Below are 17,638 nucleotides of genomic sequence, written 5' to 3' on the forward strand. Positions count from 1 at the left end.
CGACTAGTGCCAACAATGTGGGACACACTGCAAAAATTAGTGTGACAGACGTTCACTGACAGCCTGACATTAATCAGTGGCTGACCATCAGCTTGGTGTGTCAGGGCCCTAACAGTGAAAACTACTATATAGAAAAATTATTACAGAGAAGAAATACATTGAATGGGTGATGCTAAATACATTAAAAATGGGGTTTCATTTCATTGACATCTCGAGGATTTTAACTTTAATGGCTGTATTAATGACCTTATGACTGATCATTAGTGACTATTCATTAAGCACTGTATGTATTAAGGCATTAATTAAAATCCTATATAAAGGATGCTATATTAGAAAGTGGCACTTTAATATCAGCCTGCAGAATGACGTAGGCCTACTGTAGCATCAGGTACTGTGTGTTACCATTTCTGCTTAACACTGTCTTCCGTCAGCTCTTTTTAAGCACTTATGGGCTTAACCACTCGGCTCTCTCAGTACAAGTTATGACTGTTTAATCCCATCAACAACAGGGATTGCTGTCAGAGTATCATTGAATTTGACAAATGACAAAGGGAGTACAAGTGGGATTCAGTTCAGGCAGGCTAAAATGTTGATTCATGACTTCTGAAAACCCCACAGGCTAACTTCCTGAAAGCTTACAAGACTTTTCTGACCAGATTAATCTTCCGTACTCTGAACCAACTTTTCCTCAAGCACAGCAACACCAACAGTCGCTCACTGAGGTATTACATTAGTGTCTCTCCTGCATGGTTTAAGACGTGTTTTGTGCTGGAGTTATCATGGTGGGTCTGGCTGAGTTTTGCGCGGCCTTCATCAGTTTTTCGGGCCTGTTTTTTTTTCCTGTTGAATGATTGAGTTCTTACAAGCTAAGTTTACTGCAGTGGGCAGATAACACAAGCTACTGTCTAATTTATTTTATTTCTTGACAGTGTCTGCAGATGATTTATTACCTCCTGTCAGAGGCTCCTGATTGGGCCATTCCTGTTAAATAAAGCAACATTAGCATAAACAGTTATATGAGGACACTGTGCTTGGGGTCACTCCCTCTGCCTACCTTAGCAGTTGATTGGTGTGACTATTTTCGCATTTAAGGTCTCAGAGGGTTTGACTTGGAGAACTTTTAACATTTTGTGCGAATGTGTGTGTGTGTGTGTGTGTGTGTGTGTGTGTGTAGGTTGACAAGAAGGGACAAATACCACTTCTTCAGACCCTAACCTCACTCCTGATACATATAATAAAACGTCTCTTATGATTTATGATCTGCTATGATTTAATCTGAAAGACAAATGTATTCAATAAAATGCACATGGTGCTGAGTGACAGCAATTACTATTCTCTTAGTTAACTTGACTGTATATTGGGCTGGCATGGAAATTGAAAAATGACTCAAAGGTGCAGATTAGGTCAAAACCTGACCTGTGGGATGTTTGTCCGTCTGCTAAGGTATACCTGGATACTTCCTGTCCGCTTTCACTGGAGTTTCACTCTCCCCTGGTCACAGGTAGTGATATTCTGACCAAAGTCAGTTCAACTCAAGAAAGAACACAGATGATGGTTACTGGGAATTTAGATGATGTGAATTATATGTTGTATGCTGCGGATGTGCAGTGCTGTGACTGTAGGTTGTGTAAGTCACATACTGGGGGGATTTAGTTTATTTATTTATTTGTTTTAAGTATGTCTGCAGATTAATGTGTGTCTCCTAAAGCCCAACCAATCCTGTTCTGGATTATATGAACCAATATATTTTTTCCCTTTAACATAAGTTTCTAAAATGACCAAAAGTTTTGATGTGGATATCTTTTTCACATTTCAGCACTCTTCATCAGCACTCATCAGTCTTTTAAATTTTAAGAACAGCTACATTTTTAAGCTATATATTGTTCGGGGTTTATATTGTATTTTTTTCTATTTTGTATTTAGGTTATAATTATTGGCTTTTGCAGTATTTGGTTTTTCTTTTTGTTTGCTTTTTTTCCTGGTTTTTGTTTATCGTGACTTACTTTTTGCTGGGAGGTCAATATATTGAAAAGGCCTCAAAATGTAATGCAGTCCAGTATATTACCACAAAGTACAGTTGCAATAGTTATCATCAAATTGTATCAACACCTCTTTCACACAGTGTCAAATTAAATTAAAATAGATTCACACTTTTTTTTTCAATTAACGGGCTTTATGTAGTGTTTATTACACTGTAATGCAATCATCTGATTAAAAAAAGAATTGACTTGGTTTTCGGAATTAACAAGATTAGTATCTCAGAATTCTGAAAGTTTTCATGCAAAAAAATGTTGATCTGTTTTTTCTTAATTATTCTTCTTCTTATTATTATTATTGTTATTTCTTAATTAATATATAATTTCTTAAGATTATTATTATTATGAAAAAAAAATTCTTATTAAAAAAATCTGCTCTTGTGAGCATTTTTTTAATTAAAGTGAATGCGTAGTACCACAAAGTATAAGAAGATATAAAATACACTCTGAATTAATTCATACTGTTTGAAGTAGGTAACTTTAGTGATCGAGTTAGGGTCTCTAGATTTGGTTGTATGAGCTCTGGATCAGATTGTGCCTCCGCGGCCACCGTAGTCTGTCCGTTAGGAATCACAACTTGTACACAGTCTAGTAGCCGTGCTAACCACCAGCTAAGTAAATCGATGGCTGAATATTCTCACGTGAAATCAACCAAACTGGTTTTGAAAGGTCACAACAAAGGGTGAGTGTTTATTTTACATAGTGCCGCTGATTGCTACCATTTGCAGTGCATTCACGGCTAACAAATTGGTTTTATGTAGCCAATGCTAAAGCTAGCTGAGGCTAAAACGCTACTGTTAGCTAACATTACAGTCTGTCTAAAGTGATCGTAAATACAGTCATTACGAGATGCCAGAGGCCAAAGTGACGTCTTGGAGATACCTAAACAACAGATGAAGTACATGGTATTCAGTTAATGGCGCTGATAAGAGAAAACAATCATTTAATTACATTTTTGAAACTAAAGGCTAACGCAGTGACAGTTTCGAAACACTCACAATATGAAATCAGCTTCAAACCCAATACCCTGACGGAGAACAAAGAAAGAGCACACTAAAAATATATTCAGCGAGGTATCAACAATTCAATATGGCAAACCCTGTATATGTAGAGAACCTTATTGTTTGTTTATATGACAGGGCTTATTAGTGAAGTCCAGGAAACTGATCAGAGAAAAACCTACAAGGAGTGTAGAGAGTGTTAAAGTGACACAGGGTGACAAAAGGCTTTATCACTGGGAAATGGGAAAATAACAAAGACTATTTTGACTCTTTTTAGAGCACTCTGACAATATAAACACGACAGTCAGCGAGGATAATGATGAACCATACACACACAGATACCATAAACTACACTGTGCATTGTTGTATTTTGAGAAATTGCTGCATATTTAAAGGTAAAAAGTTACAAATAAACTTAAAAGTATCATTCACTTAGTTGTTGTGGGCTATTTTAAGTGTAGAAATAAATTTGTCTTGAATTAATGCTGCAGCACAACAAAATTACAGAGCGGCTAAACACGCATTGACAGTCTTCTTTTTGCTGACCTCCAGTGGTTGAACTTCTGACCTCGCTGCAGTGATGTACAGGTGTACTCCAGGACCATGTCACAAATTTACTTGCCAACCTAAGAGGTGTAATGTTCGGGAATGCTTGCAAAGCCTATCTGTGTAAATAAAAATATATAGAGTTAATTATTAATGACAATTAATAATTAATTAAGATGTTCTGTGACATTTTAATACATTTATTTCACAGGAAAAAGAAGAAGCACAAAGATAAGAAGAGAAAAGCAGGAGATGAAGAGGAAAAAGCTGATGTTGTTGGTATGTGTAACACATTGGTGAAGATTCATCCAGGTCATGGTAAGTGCTTTATCGTAGGCAACTGGACTTGCTTGAGTTTCTCAAAGATGTTTCACCTCTCGTCCAAGAGGCTTCTTCAGTTCTAACGGCCTGATGCGGAGTTGCAGGCTTTAAACCTACACAAGGTGTAAAGGCGGAACTCAAGCAAGTCCAGTTGCCTACAAAATAGCACTTAAGGTTGGTTTGTGTATCTATTTATACTTGTAAAAGCTAAATGAGACTTCTGATATCCCGTTAACCGCTTAAGCAATAGATGGGTGAGACACTCAGGGTGACAGAAGTTTATTTATGCTCAGTATGACAGAAGGAAATGCGTTTAAAAGAATGAATATAGAAATATCTCTTATTGGAGTATTTGCATATGAAAATTTGCCAATGTTAATGTTCAAGGATTGATTTATTTTTTATATTTAATTTCTTTATGACCAGATAAATTTAAGTTATATTTATGCACAGAACTGAAAAGAAATTTTGATGTAAAATCAGAATTTTGTGTCACTGAGACCTTGAAGCTGGTTTGAAAAACATTATTGATTTGCAGTTTAAGGTTGCTGTAACTTTTAAGCACACAGAGGTGGCATGTGTTATTACATCTTTCTGCTCACCAGGTGGTTGGTGGTGCGTCAGCAGCTTTGGGGAAATCAGTGGAACAGTTGCAATAGAGATGCAGAACAGCTCTTACATCCATGCCCTGGATAGCGGGCTCTTCACACTCGGTGCACCACACAAAGGTAAGAAGACGCAGTGAGGTGACTTCAGGATTTGTCTTTTCAGGAGTCCGGTCATTCACACAGCTCTAGGTAGTTTTACTCAATGTGATCACTGCTTCTAAGCGCAGTCGACAGTGTCTATATTATGGGGGGAGTGTCTGACATAAAGGTATACTGTAATTGCTTTCCAGCTATGAAGCATTGATTTCTGGCACAAAAGAACAATTTGTACTAATATTTCTATTAAAGATTTTTAAGTTTCTTGAGGCATTTTCTGCTGTTGCTTGTTTAATAACGGCAACAATTTCACCATTTCAGCTCATTCTAAGTAACTGCCAGAGACTCAGTAACCATCTACTGACAGAGATGGTATATAATATTCATAACTATTCATTAGTTCATAATCACCTGGAAATGAAAATCATTTTTATTACTTTACAGTGAACTATTTCTGTCTACATACAGAGCAGGTCCTCTTCCACAGAGTCCACTTTGTTTTTCTACAGTGGCCCAGAATTGACAAACCCATTGGCTCTGTGAACGTGGACAAACATGGACAAAACACTGGCTCTAGATTGGGGCCATTTGCACTTTAGCAGCAGCCACTGTAGTCCTTCTACACACTTGGCACATGGGAGTTTCAGATCTGCAACCTCACCACTAGATGTCACTAAATCCTACACACTTGAACTTTAATTCCACTTACAGTTCTTAAGTGTTGAAGTGCATTGCTGCCCTTAGCGCTGGTAAAGTCCTGAGCATGATGAGGACACATTTTAAAGTTTTTATCAGCTAATGTTATATAATGGAACATGGAATTATGTTCTGAACTGCCCTGGATTATGTCTGGGCAATGATTCAGCATTATAGTACTCTAAGTTCAAATTGCTTAAAGAGGCAACAGATAGGATTTGTTTGTTTTTAGCTTGGGGCCGCCTAGCGTCAGTGGTGTTGAGTCGCACTGTCGCAACGATAGTTGGGGATCAGAGATAATCAATAATATGACTCATTGGACTCTCTCAGTTAAATAAAATGTAGGCTGTAAAGCCACCAGTATACCATCTGTATATGTAGAATGAGAAGGTGTGTGGACACTCTACTAAATAAATGAGTAAAGAGACTGAGCAACAATTATCAGATTTATCTGAAGAAAGAAACAAATAGTAATGTAAATAATTATACCAGAATGTACAACTCACAGTAAATTATACCAATATGTACAGCATCAGTACAAACAGCAGTAGACACAGTGGAATTATACCGATATGCACATGTAAACAATCCCCATTCTAGAATAAATGGTACTGTATGGAAACAATGCAGCCGGTTAGAGCTTAAATTGAAAGGGAAACAAAAGTTCAGTGTTCACTTAGCTGGGCGATGTCCGTCGATAGCTGCCTCCATGAGAAGACAACAGAAGGAAGGGAGGGGGTATCACTGTCCGAGGGCTGCCGTAGAATGGCAACAAGGACGTCAGCCGACCAACACTCGCTACCTGGTCCCTGGTTGCAGCGATTTGCGATGCTGGCCAGCTAGGAGTTAACTAGCAGCCAGTACAGTCCAGTCCTCTCTCGTCTAGCTAACATTTAGCCGTGTTACTTACTGATCCATTAGAAAGAAAGCTAGCTGGGCACCGGTGTTGAAGCCTCTTTGGTCATGGAGCTCCCTCCATCTCTAGGGGAGCTAGTTTTCTTTTGCTAGGCTGTTTTTCACTTGTCTCCAAACTTTGTCCATCTGCCATTGTGCTTGTGACTCAACTATCTCATGCCCAGTTCCTCATAAGGACCAGCTCCAGTCCCTGATTGGCTGACTGACCAATTTCGCAATACATGATGCGTTTCCTGCCGTAAAGCAGATTTTTTCCACGAAATTTCAGCACCAGTGGCAGAAGCTTATTGCAAAGCCACTAAGTAACCCATGTAAATGCTGATAGTCTGATTTTACTGTGGACACTACCCTGTGCAACCCACATTATTTTCATAATGATATATTTAGGAAAAGATGCTATCTGTTGCCTCTTTAATGATGATATGATCAGATCATGGTACCGTTTAACGGAACGCTGTTAATAAATCAAAGCTACAGTAAAACCTAACAAAGTTACTTATTAGGGCCTTTAATTAATATGTTTGAAGAAGAGCTGCAATGATTAGTTGATTAATTGGAAAGTCAGTCAAGAGAAAACTAATCGGAACTATCACTATTTTGATATTTGACTGTTTTTGTCAAATATCAAGGAAAAATGCCAAATGTTTCCTCGTCCCAGCTTCTCAGATGTGCGGATTAAACACTTTTCTTAATATATTTGAGTTTTAGTGTTAGTTAAATTAAAAAGAAGCTTATCTTAATACATCACCTTGGCCTGTGGGACTTTATAATGAGCATTTTTCACTACTTTATGATATTTTATAGACAAAACCATTTGTTTAGAAAGTAATTGGCAGATTCATTAATAGTGAAAATGATAGTTGCAGCCCTAGTTTGATGTTGAAATCCATCGGAAGGAACACATTTAGGTGAATTGACCATCAATCTGATTAATTTTTGTGTACAATTGTGCATAGATCTGCCATTTTGTGATTTATACTGGTTATGAAAATATCTTTCATGAATATATTGATCGGAATCACCCAGCCTCACTCAGCATGATGAATCTTAATATGAAGCACAAGAGAAAAAAAGTAAGACTTTACCTCGGAGAAACTGCAAAGCAGGATTATAATGCAAACATATCAACATGTAGAATGTAAGCTGTTCTGCATTTCATTTTTTTTATGCATTTAAATGAAGATGCAAAGCCTGCATCTGCTCACGTATGCCACAGTTGTACAAACTTGAAGAATTTAAAACTCAGTTGTGAGGCTGCATTTACTGTAGGCTCCAGGCGCTGTGGGGATGACGGGGGGTTTTGCCTTCAGTCCACACAGCAGTAAGTATTTAAGTAGTAAATCCAGACACCAGACTGAAAAGGCTGAACAGGGGTTGAGTTGAGGACAGAGCTAACTCTTGAGTTTTCACTCACTTCTGCCTGCGGGCACTTCTGAGGAAGTGGTGCTCATTGAAACAGTCTGCCCAGAAAGAGACACTACGAACAATTAATTCAGCCCACGTTTTGTCAGAACCAGTGAAAACGGCTGGGAGATTGAAACATCCCAATTCCCTTAGTGGGTCCTCATCCTCTGCATGCACATAAGCTCATTTCTAAGAGATGAAAGAGGATGCGAGCTCGCAGTATAGAAAGACAGATTAGAGATTTTGCCCTCCTTACTGGATTTTCTGCACAGGCGCCACACTGTGGATGATACAGCGTTTTAGAAGACGGCAACAAGAGTGTTCACATTCACCTGCGGGTCAGAGGAAACATGCTGATGTTCTCTCAGCCAACTCCGAGGGTCACCGTCTGACATATTCCGAAGATAATCAGCCTTTTGAAAAAGCAGCTTGTGTCACATTTTACCTCCACTTTATTAATGCTTTCCCCGTTAATGTCTCACAGGCTCTGCTCTCGCTTGACCTGATGCCTCTGTGACGCACAACAAATTGTGCCAAACTTTGATTTATTGTAAAGGCCAGGAAGCGACCTCGTCACAGGCAGGTCACTTTTATGAAATCATGAGGAACTCAGGAGACCGCAGCACAAAATAAAGCATTTAAATGCAACAGAACAGTTTGTGCTGTATCTTATTCCAACTGTCTCAGTGCTGGTGAAGTGGACCCAGATCAACACAGCGCAGTGTAGCCAGAGGGTTTGCATTATTAATCACAAGAAATGCATTACTAAAACATGAAGCAGGTCTCAAGTATAAACCTGCTGTGAGAGGAAATGATGCACATTTTAATAATGGCACTTAATCGTTACACAGTTATTAATTAAACACTAAATGATTGTTCTTGTGTGGCAAAAGCTTCTTGTGTCATAACTGAAAGATCAGTGTCCAAAATTTGGTCAGGGGTCAAAACATCTTGCATCACAGAATATTTTAACTTGGCTGTCGGCCTGCTGCAGGTAGAGAGGAGCCTCATTAATAAGAAATCCAACAAAAAACATTCTGTATATGACTTGAAAGCAACAATAACAACGATGCAGTCATTAAAAGGTTTAACATTGTTTTATATGTCTCAGGTGATGGAGGGCCCGACCCCCCAGAACAGTTTACTGCCATCAAGCTCTCAGACACAAGGTGAGTACGCAAAGACAAACTGCTCATTGTATTTGCATCAACAGGAAATCCTTCATTTACAAATGTAACACTCAGCTTCTGTAGGGACTTTTTTTTTCTTCACTGCTTCTTGGTCAAACAACCCTCTTAAAGCTTTTGACTGATGTAATGAAAACACAAAAAATCGAAAATTCCAAAAGTTTTAATGATGGCTGAAAGTTTCGGAGTCAGTGTGTAAATATGGTTGACACACCGTGAGGTTGTTGTAAGGTTATTTTAAACGTGCAACCATTTTGTACGAAATATACGGACTTGTGTGCAATAGCCTTGAATCTCCACTTATATTGTTTAACCTTTCTGTTATAAAGCCAAAACATTCTGGAAAGTCATAAAAGTAACACGTATCAGATCAGCCCTTTTTATGCTCTGTCGTCTCAAAGGCATTGAGTGTTTGAGTGTAGCACCATCACAGACATTCATTTGGCTTTCTTTTTGCTGTTTCAGGATTGCCTTGAAGTCTGGATATGGCAAGTATCTGGGTATCAACTCTGACGGTTTGGTCGTGGGGCGCTCTGATGCTATTGGTGCCAGGGAACAATGGGAGGCAGTCTTTCAGGATGTGAGTGGATCTTTTAAGTTTCTCCTAATATTGGTGCTTTTATGTACCTCTGTTGATCAGCAGGTACATTTGGATGGAGAAGTTGCACTGCGCTGTGCACAACTTTGCGCGGGGTGTGAGATATGCCACATAGCCTTGGTTCTATGGTGTGTCTCTTTTGGTCAAACAATATATGTGGATAGATACAATAATGTGTCCTCTTCACAGTTGATTAATAGAGATTATTAACTAATAATAACTACTGTAATTTTAAGCAAAAATGCCAAAATTTCACTACTTCAACCTTTTCAATTGTGACTGATAAATGCTTTGTTTGTCATATTTGATAATAAACTGAACTCAGAGAGCGCAGACCTCCACCAAGGCCAATAATCTGATCTTCTGTGATATGCAACTTTGCAAGCGCAGCCACTATTTTTGTCTATATATTTTTCCGAAACTGTTGTCAGACAAGGGCTCCATAAGGACTGCTTTCTGTATGAAGTTAAAGCGACGACATGTGTTGCCTGCCCCAGAGGATTACTGGTACATGTGAATGTGGATTCTGATATGGACTGTATTTCTATAATCGGCTGTTTTGTCACTATTGAACTTTACTACCATCTACTGGACTTCCAAATGTTTGGCATTTATTCCGCCAAAGCCAAATGACCTACCTTGCAACATTAACAAAAGTGAAAAATAATTTGTGTGTCCACCCTGGGATTCAAATCCGCTCCAAAATATAATGGGTTCGTCCTTCGCCAATGTCGCACCGCAAGTTTTATTGAAAAAACCAGGCCAGCAGTTCTTCCGTAATCCTGCTGACAGGCAGACAAACAAATGCACAAAGGCACCAAAAACATAACCCCCTTGATGGAAGTAATAATTTTGTTTTTGGACTGTTGGTAGAATAAAACAACGAGTATGAATATGTTAGCTTTGGTTTTGGAAAATTGGGATTGGATGGGCAAGGCAGTCGTAAACTGAGAAAATAATTTGTATATGGTGTGATAATGAAAATAATCTGTGTTTCAGCTGTAGGTACAAATAGTGCAGGGCTGCATGACAGTGCAAAGAATGCTGGTATAAGTATTGTAAACATTTTTATTTCCATAGACGCTCATACAAACAACACTCAGTATTTGAAATGAACACACACACATATATTTCAGTGGCACATCATGTAAAAAGGGACCTGCCTTATTAGAGTTCAGCCCATGAGAGACAACACTTAACCGTAGTCATGAACAACTGATTCATTATGCAGAATGCGTCTGCCTTATCACTGTAGCGCACTGCTCGCCTTGATGCTTTGTTGAACCTATAAACAACCCGCCCGCCACAACCTTGAGACTCTTTTACATCAAATATCAGGCAACCTTTCATGCCTGTCACAACAACCAATCCCACTGCAATTCTATCTAATCTACTGCCTCCTCCTCCTCTGTTTCCCTTCTGCTCCGCCTCAGGGCAAAATGGCTCTCCTGGCAGCAAATAGCTGTTTCATCTCCTACAGTGACAGTGGGGACATCGAGGCCAAGAGCAAGACAGCGGGGGATGACGAGATGGTGAAGGTGATGTGTAAATTGTGTTCTTCCACAAGGTTGCATGTTAATCCTTTCACTTTAAGCATGCAGTCTCCGTGGGGTCCTGACTGTGGAGATGGAAGGGGGGGAAACGTTTGTGACCTCACTTCAGGGGAGTTCAAGGTATTGATACTTAATGCAAAACTTCTCCCTCTTTCTGTTTTTTTTCCCCCCTGAATGATGAGCAGATTAGATCGAGTGCGGAAAGAGAGGTCAAGCGTAAAGATGACATCGCAGAAGAAGACAGGGGCAACGTGAAGTCTTGCGAGGTCAATTATGTGTAAGTAACCTCCAGTGTTCTGACCTAATACACAAGCAGCCCGATCAATAACAAATGAAGGAAAGTCATGTTGGCTTCTCGCTGCATAAAGTAACTGTCTGTCATTCTCTGTTAGGTTCAGTAGACCTTTTTATGCTGCATCTAATGTGTAATTTAAGAGCCAATCAGATGTTCCTTCACCCAAGTACTTTAAATTAGGGAAGCAGGAAGAAGTGGCTGCTGTTAAAAGTTAGTTTATGCATGTTAAATACCAAGTGACCAGAAAAATAAAAACCTACTGTATTTCTGAAAAATAATAGACACACAAGAAGCAGGGGTCCTGACTTTTGAGATAATTTAATGGATAGAAAACCAGAAAACAAATATTTCTGCATCACCAGTTAAGTGTACATTTTCAGACTTTGCCCAATTCTTGTTTTTTTCATGTGAATTACTGGGAATGTGAACGCTTCAGGCCACTAAATTAGGGACGTGCACAATTAGGCGACCAGTCCATTAAATGTTGCAACCCTCGCTAGTCGGCACCAGAAGTACTGGTCCATTAAACTCATTAAGATACCAGAAGAAAACGTTTTCTTTTTCTCTTACACTCTCACACACACTCAAACACACGTACACTCTTCATACTTGCATGTGCGTCCGTGCAACCACGGGACTGGTACTAGTTTGCAGCTGTCTGCAGACACAGGACTTGGAAAGTAGTTTGTGTCTGAGTCTTGACACACACTCGCTGCAAGGCTGAACGAGACAGGTAGTTGAGCGCACAGGAGATCATGAGAAGCCTGGATATATGTGTGTGTGTGTGTGTGTGTGTGTGTGTGTGTGTGTGTTAATATGCGTGCACACTTATGCATGAGAGTTACTGCATGCATGTGTGTTTTGGTAGAAATGAGTCGAGACGATAGATACACAGTAAACAAGTGATATTTGTTAACTTTTATTTTGTGAGTTTTCGTCATGCTTATAGGATAATGTGTAATGTTCGTAATGCCCAGGGCAAAATGCCAAACATTTCAACATTTCAGTGACATTTGAAATATGATTTGGGTATTAAAAAACTTTGATTAACAATTTCAAATGGTTCTTTATAATGTATTAAATCAGACAGTGTTTACATTTCTAAATTAAATTGCTCAATTTTGACTGTTTTTGAGTGTTTTCTTACTTTAAGAGTAGTCGAGTAGCCTTAGTTTAAAGTTCCATTGAAACACCCCTACTATAAATAATATTCATAAATAATATCCAAATTAAAAGACCTACACAAGTAATTTAACAGGTTTATGAAACCAAGTTGGTTTACTATAAAGCCCCATAAGCCCCATTTCCACAAAACACTTTCGATATGGTACCTTTGGAACCAAAAGTACCCTTTCAGTTATGGTACCTAGACCCCAACGTTTCCACCGCAAACAGTATCCTTTATACGTAGGTGGGTTGTTACCGGGTGGTCGTTGCGGCGTCAACCACGTAATTAGCATGACATCATATAACACGACACAAGAATCTTGATTTAGGAAGAGACATGATGGAGCACATCAAATATTTCATGGTCTTTCTTCTCGTTATGTGGCTTTTTATCACAAGACGGAGATGAGCTTTGTTTGAAAAAAAAGGTTGCAGGCAGCAAAGAGAAATACTGCCGAAAATAAACAAGAGTTCGGGAAATGCTACTACAGAAAAAAAAATCTGTATGTGTGTGTGTGTCTGTATATTCAATTAAAATTGCTTTTAGTTAATAGGTAAAAAAAATATATATACAGATAATTTACTGTGAGTGTAGCACATGTATTGTGTCTCTTGCCTTTCTTGTTTCTCTGTTTTAGACCCTGGAAGTGACTTTTTTAAAGTGGTAATTGCCTTAAAGCTATTGTCACATAGTGTCAATAATTATACTTGTATTTCACAACAGCCAGACATTTCATGGCGTACCGATCAGCAGTATACCTCTCAGCGTCCTCTGAAATGAGAGCTAAAGCACTTTAGTCTGATTGAGGGGAATTGAGGGTGATTTCCTTTCCATTATCTTCGCATCGTGTCAGCCTGCACCGACAAGATTTTGTCAACAAAATCACTGGATGTGAGATCACGCCTTTGAGCTACCGCCTCATCAGTCCGGCACCTTTAAAGATGCAATTGATGGTCTGCTGTTAGAGGCGGATGAGGAAGCGGGCAACACCACATTTCAGCTTCTGATGCTGCGAGTGTTTTATATACGGCCCGTCTGTGGCCTATTAAGTTCCAGGCAATATGTCTGAAGCTGTTTTTTGCTTGGCATGCTTTGGCTTGTGTTCCCCACTCTATTATTTGTTTTAGATGAATGCTGGGGAAATGGACTCATCATGTTGACATGTTGATAATGGCTGCCCTTGAGCCTGTGTCTTGATGTAGTGTTTAGCGTCTAAAATGCCTTTCAGGATGGAGTGCAGCCGGGGAATCATAAAACACTGGCAGAGGAAAGAGAGACTAAATATCAGAGGAGTTTCTGACTGGATGCTTTGCTTGTTTATGGCACTGTTGTTGTAGATATTTGAACATATCGTTATGATTGTTTACATTAATATAGCACATTGTTTGAAGCTCTCCCAGGCACATTTGAACAGGAAAATGACAGAAGCAGGAGGATAAAGTCCTCTCAGACAGAGGTACCTTGCTAAATTTCAGGTAGAGCTTATTTAGATACGTGTATAGATTTAAGCTAACATTTTTTTTGACTGGGTAAAGAGGGGGAGAGAGGGGTATGGCATGGATGAATCTGGCATGTGCCGCAACCATCGACTATCAAGGTGCTCTGATTTAAAGGGAAACTTTGGTGTATTGTAACCTGGAACCTATTTTCCCATGTTATTGTGTCAGAGTGACTAATGGAGGCAGCACTTATTGATATTGTTGGAGAAATTAAGCAGGATTTATACTGGTGTGTAGCACTATGCAGAGCCTACGCTGTACCCTCTCGTGGCCCACGCTGTTGCGAGCATTTATACTTATGCGGTGGTGTGTCTGTGTCACTCTGCAGTTGCTCCTCCAAATTACTAGTTGGCTGCGGAGGTTTCTGTGAAGTGCTGTAAAGTTTAGTTGATTCAAAACACACATGTTAAACACATGTTAAACATGTCTTAATAGAGACAGTTTCAAACACAAACACAAATCAGCTTCACCATAACTCGCAGCATTCACAGACAAACACTTGTCTTTATCTGGACACATTTTCCCCACAAATACAACATGCTAATGTTTTTAGCACAAGCCTATGGCATTTTACATTGTATAAATTAGCATAACAGCTAGCGGATTTTTCCTCCACTCATGAAGCCAGGGACAACAGCAACATTTAACAAAGGTAACGTTACAAAATTCGGCTCCATTACAACTCACAAGGTTCACTGACAAAACAACTGTCTTACACTAAACATATTTAAAAAAAATAAAATAAAATAATAATAATAATAACATGCTGGGGCGTCAGTGGCTTAGTGGTAGAGCAGGCGCCCCATGTACAAGGCTGTTGCCACAGTGGCCCAGGTTCGACTCCAACCTGTGGCCCTTTGCTGCATGTCACTCCCTGTCTCTCTCTCCCTCCTTCATGCTTACCTGTCCTATCGATTAAAGGCTTAAAAATGCCCGAAAAAATATCTTTAAAAAAAAAAAATAATAATAATATGCTAACGTTATTAGCACAAGCCTATGACATTTTACACTGTATAATTAGTCTAGCAGCTAGCGGAGATTTCCCTTGCTCATATGAAGCCAGGATAAATCACACACAAATGCTAGTTTTTGGAGGTTTTATTGTCTTCACAATTTATTGTTTCTTATCTGTGAAATTAAAGTAAATAAAGCTTTGTTCCCACTGAGGGAAATGGTTTCAGTTAATAAAAAATAGACAGGAGTTCTGCGGGTGCAGGTCAGGCGTTGATTCGTTGCTGAAGTATAAATCCCTCTTTAAACATTTTTCTTTACCATTTGATGATCCCATCTGTTATTGTGTATAACGAGGTCTCGCTCAAGGACAAGTCTTGTTTGGATTTCTCACCGACTTTTCCACATTGTGAAAATCATCTAAATATTCAGCCAATACACTGAAAATCTTGTAGATAACACTAAGCTACACTTTCTGTACTCCAACAGAACACACTCTTCCTGGCACTCCTCTCTCCAACTCTGATTCATGTTTTTACCATTGTTTTTACTGCAATAAGTCACCTCTCGCTAGATTTCACAATGAGACTTTTTCCTGAGCAAGACTTCATTGCAAAAACAAACAGACCAGTGGAAGGTATGGGAAAACGTTTCATTTATCTGTAGGGTGCTTTCTGTTATGTTGTCAGACACTTATTACAACAATCTGAGCCAGTCAGTACCAAAAACAAGCACTTTAAATGGAAGTAAACTGATGGTGCACAATTTCCCGCAGGGATTACATTGCAGCCTATTAAGCAAGAGCACTGCGGCTGCAGTCATCTCGGACAATACTGCACCAATTGTTGTCTCTATTAGTCACTTGGACAAAAAAATACAGGTTGAAAAATACCAAAGTTTCCCCTTAAAGCCGTCACTTTGAATAATAAAAATGACATTCTACCCTAATTAAGAAATTCCAATTCAGTCTTGACCGAAAATTTAAATAAGAGTACAGTTTTTGTTGATTTGTGGCAGCTAGTTAGTTTAGACATGCAGTGTAATGCTGTTCAGCTGTCACTGTCAACATATAGATATTCTGCTTTAATTAATACTTGGGCTCATTGTTTGGATTTAGCTTGTTAGAGCCTCAGTGTCAGCGCTCCAAGAGGATAAGTTGTGAACATTTCAGTAGTTTTGAGAGTCTGTTTTTTATGTGTATGTATCAGGTGGTGAGTCATTTTGCCTTCCCAGTCCCTTTGTAATCATGTTTTAAATGTTGCTGCACGAATTACAGGAAGAAGTTTCAGAGTTTTCAGGACCGGCGGCTCAGGGTTAACGAGGAAGACTCCACCACACTAAAGAAAGCCAGAACGGACGGGAAGTTTCACGAAGCTTTGCTTGACAGGTGTGAAAATAAGCTCATTTGACATTTATTCTCAAACACCTTTTTAACTTTTTAAATCAAGCTGCAGATTCTTTACTCTCAGAAGTCAAGTTGTGCTACATTTAAAATCCATCAAAGCACTAAGTGAAATACAAGGCCAGTTAAAAGCTTAAGGTCAATTTCTGATTACTGAATACAAATTGTAAACTTTCCAAAACATGTGAACATAAAGAGGAATGCTTTGCAATGTTATAATTGACTTCCAGAGAAACGATCCAGATCTTTATTAAAGCACATTTAAAAGTAAAGCTACAAGTGAAAGGTTGAGGAAAAGTAAACTAATATGCAGAGTAAACTGCAGAATTCAATACTGATGGAAGTCAAGCTGCTAAATACATTCCTTAATGATGTTTCTGCTGTGTTTCTGTGGTTGTTTACCTTCCACCTTTACACCTTTCTTGATAAATATTAGAGAGATTTGTATAAATAAAGACAAAAGTGATACACTAAAGTGTAACACTCAAACTGCAATGGGATCAGCCCCCATTATTTTATTCAATGTGAGAAACCTATTAACATCATTATTTCAGCAGTAGTTAACAAGTAGATGTGAGAATGTGTGCACATTGTTAATATCACACACCTGGCAACATATATGCTTCAGCCTGTTAACAGAGGCACTAAACAAAGCTGCATATCTGCTGACTGTACAGAGTTTTTATTATTTAAACCAATATAGTAAAATACATTTATCACAAAAAGAAATATACCACAGTTTGTTCAGAATTTATTTTGAATTTGAAGTAATTTGATTTTGAATATAGACATTTAACAGAAAATTGATGCACAGACGTACCTTAATACTGAATGTAACATGTCACTTTCTTTTCATTACAGGAGAAGCAAAATGAAAGCAGACAGATACTGCAAGTGAAGACTCAACTCTGTAGATCACTGCCACGTCTTTGTAAATGTTTTGTTTTTAAAGGTTTGGCCATTTGATTGACATTTAGTGTTCTGTTTTTCTTTTTATATATTTTGAATAAAATGACATGGTTGGATCAGTTTGTCTGTCTTTGTGTATTGTTTGCAGCCAGTTGAATTCATCTTAATGGAGACATTTATAGATTCAAGCAATGGCCTGTGCTGTGTAAATAATTAACCATCTTTTCACTCTGCTGTGAAGCAACTGTTTGTTAAACCTTTGGTTTATATGATGTCCCATGATCTGTGTATCAGTGGGGAAAGAGGTACAGAAATACTTTACTGAAGTAGAGGCACTGATACAAAAATGTAAAAAAAAAAAAAAAAGAAAAACAGGAAAAAGTCAATTTAAAATCCTACTGAAGTAAAAGTACAGAATAATCAGCAAAAAACTCTGAAGGTATAGACACTACA

General features: G+C 38.6%; 1 protein-coding gene across 1 annotated transcript; it reads left to right on the forward strand.

Annotated features, from left to right (window-relative positions):
- Nucleotides 1–2,582: 2,582 nt before the first annotated feature.
- Nucleotides 2,583–17,304, forward strand: frg1 (FSHD region gene 1). Its single transcript, XM_033623043.2, has 9 exons — nt 2,583–2,718; nt 3,795–3,862; nt 4,510–4,632; nt 8,735–8,792; nt 9,276–9,390; nt 10,842–10,946; nt 11,147–11,238; nt 16,151–16,261; nt 17,138–17,304. The coding sequence occupies exons 1-9, from the start codon at nt 2,660–2,662 to the stop codon at nt 17,172–17,174; spliced, it is 768 nt and encodes a 255-aa protein (XP_033478934.2). The 5' UTR covers nt 2,583–2,659; the 3' UTR covers nt 17,175–17,304.
- Nucleotides 17,305–17,638: the final 334 nt, after the last annotated feature.

The sequence above is a fragment of the Epinephelus lanceolatus genome, chromosome 3 (genome assembly GCF_041903045.1).
Source record: "Epinephelus lanceolatus isolate andai-2023 chromosome 3, ASM4190304v1, whole genome shotgun sequence".
NCBI lineage: Eukaryota > Metazoa > Chordata > Actinopteri > Perciformes > Serranidae > Epinephelus > Epinephelus lanceolatus.

What these genes read in the sequence shown, in the direction of transcription:
- frg1 (XM_033623043.2), top strand. Translation starts at nt 2,660, where the DNA reads ATGGCTGAATATTCTCACGTGAAATCAACCAAACTGGTTTTGAAAGGT. An exon ending in GGGAGGCAGTCTTTCAGGAT is followed by an intron (nt 9,391 to 10,841) that starts GTGAGTGGATCT and finishes GCTCCGCCTCAG; the next exon opens with GGCAAAATGGCTCTCCTGGC. An exon ending in CACGAAGCTTTGCTTGACAG is followed by an intron (nt 16,262 to 17,137) that starts GTGTGAAAATAA and finishes TTTTCATTACAG; the next exon opens with GAGAAGCAAAATGAAAGCAG.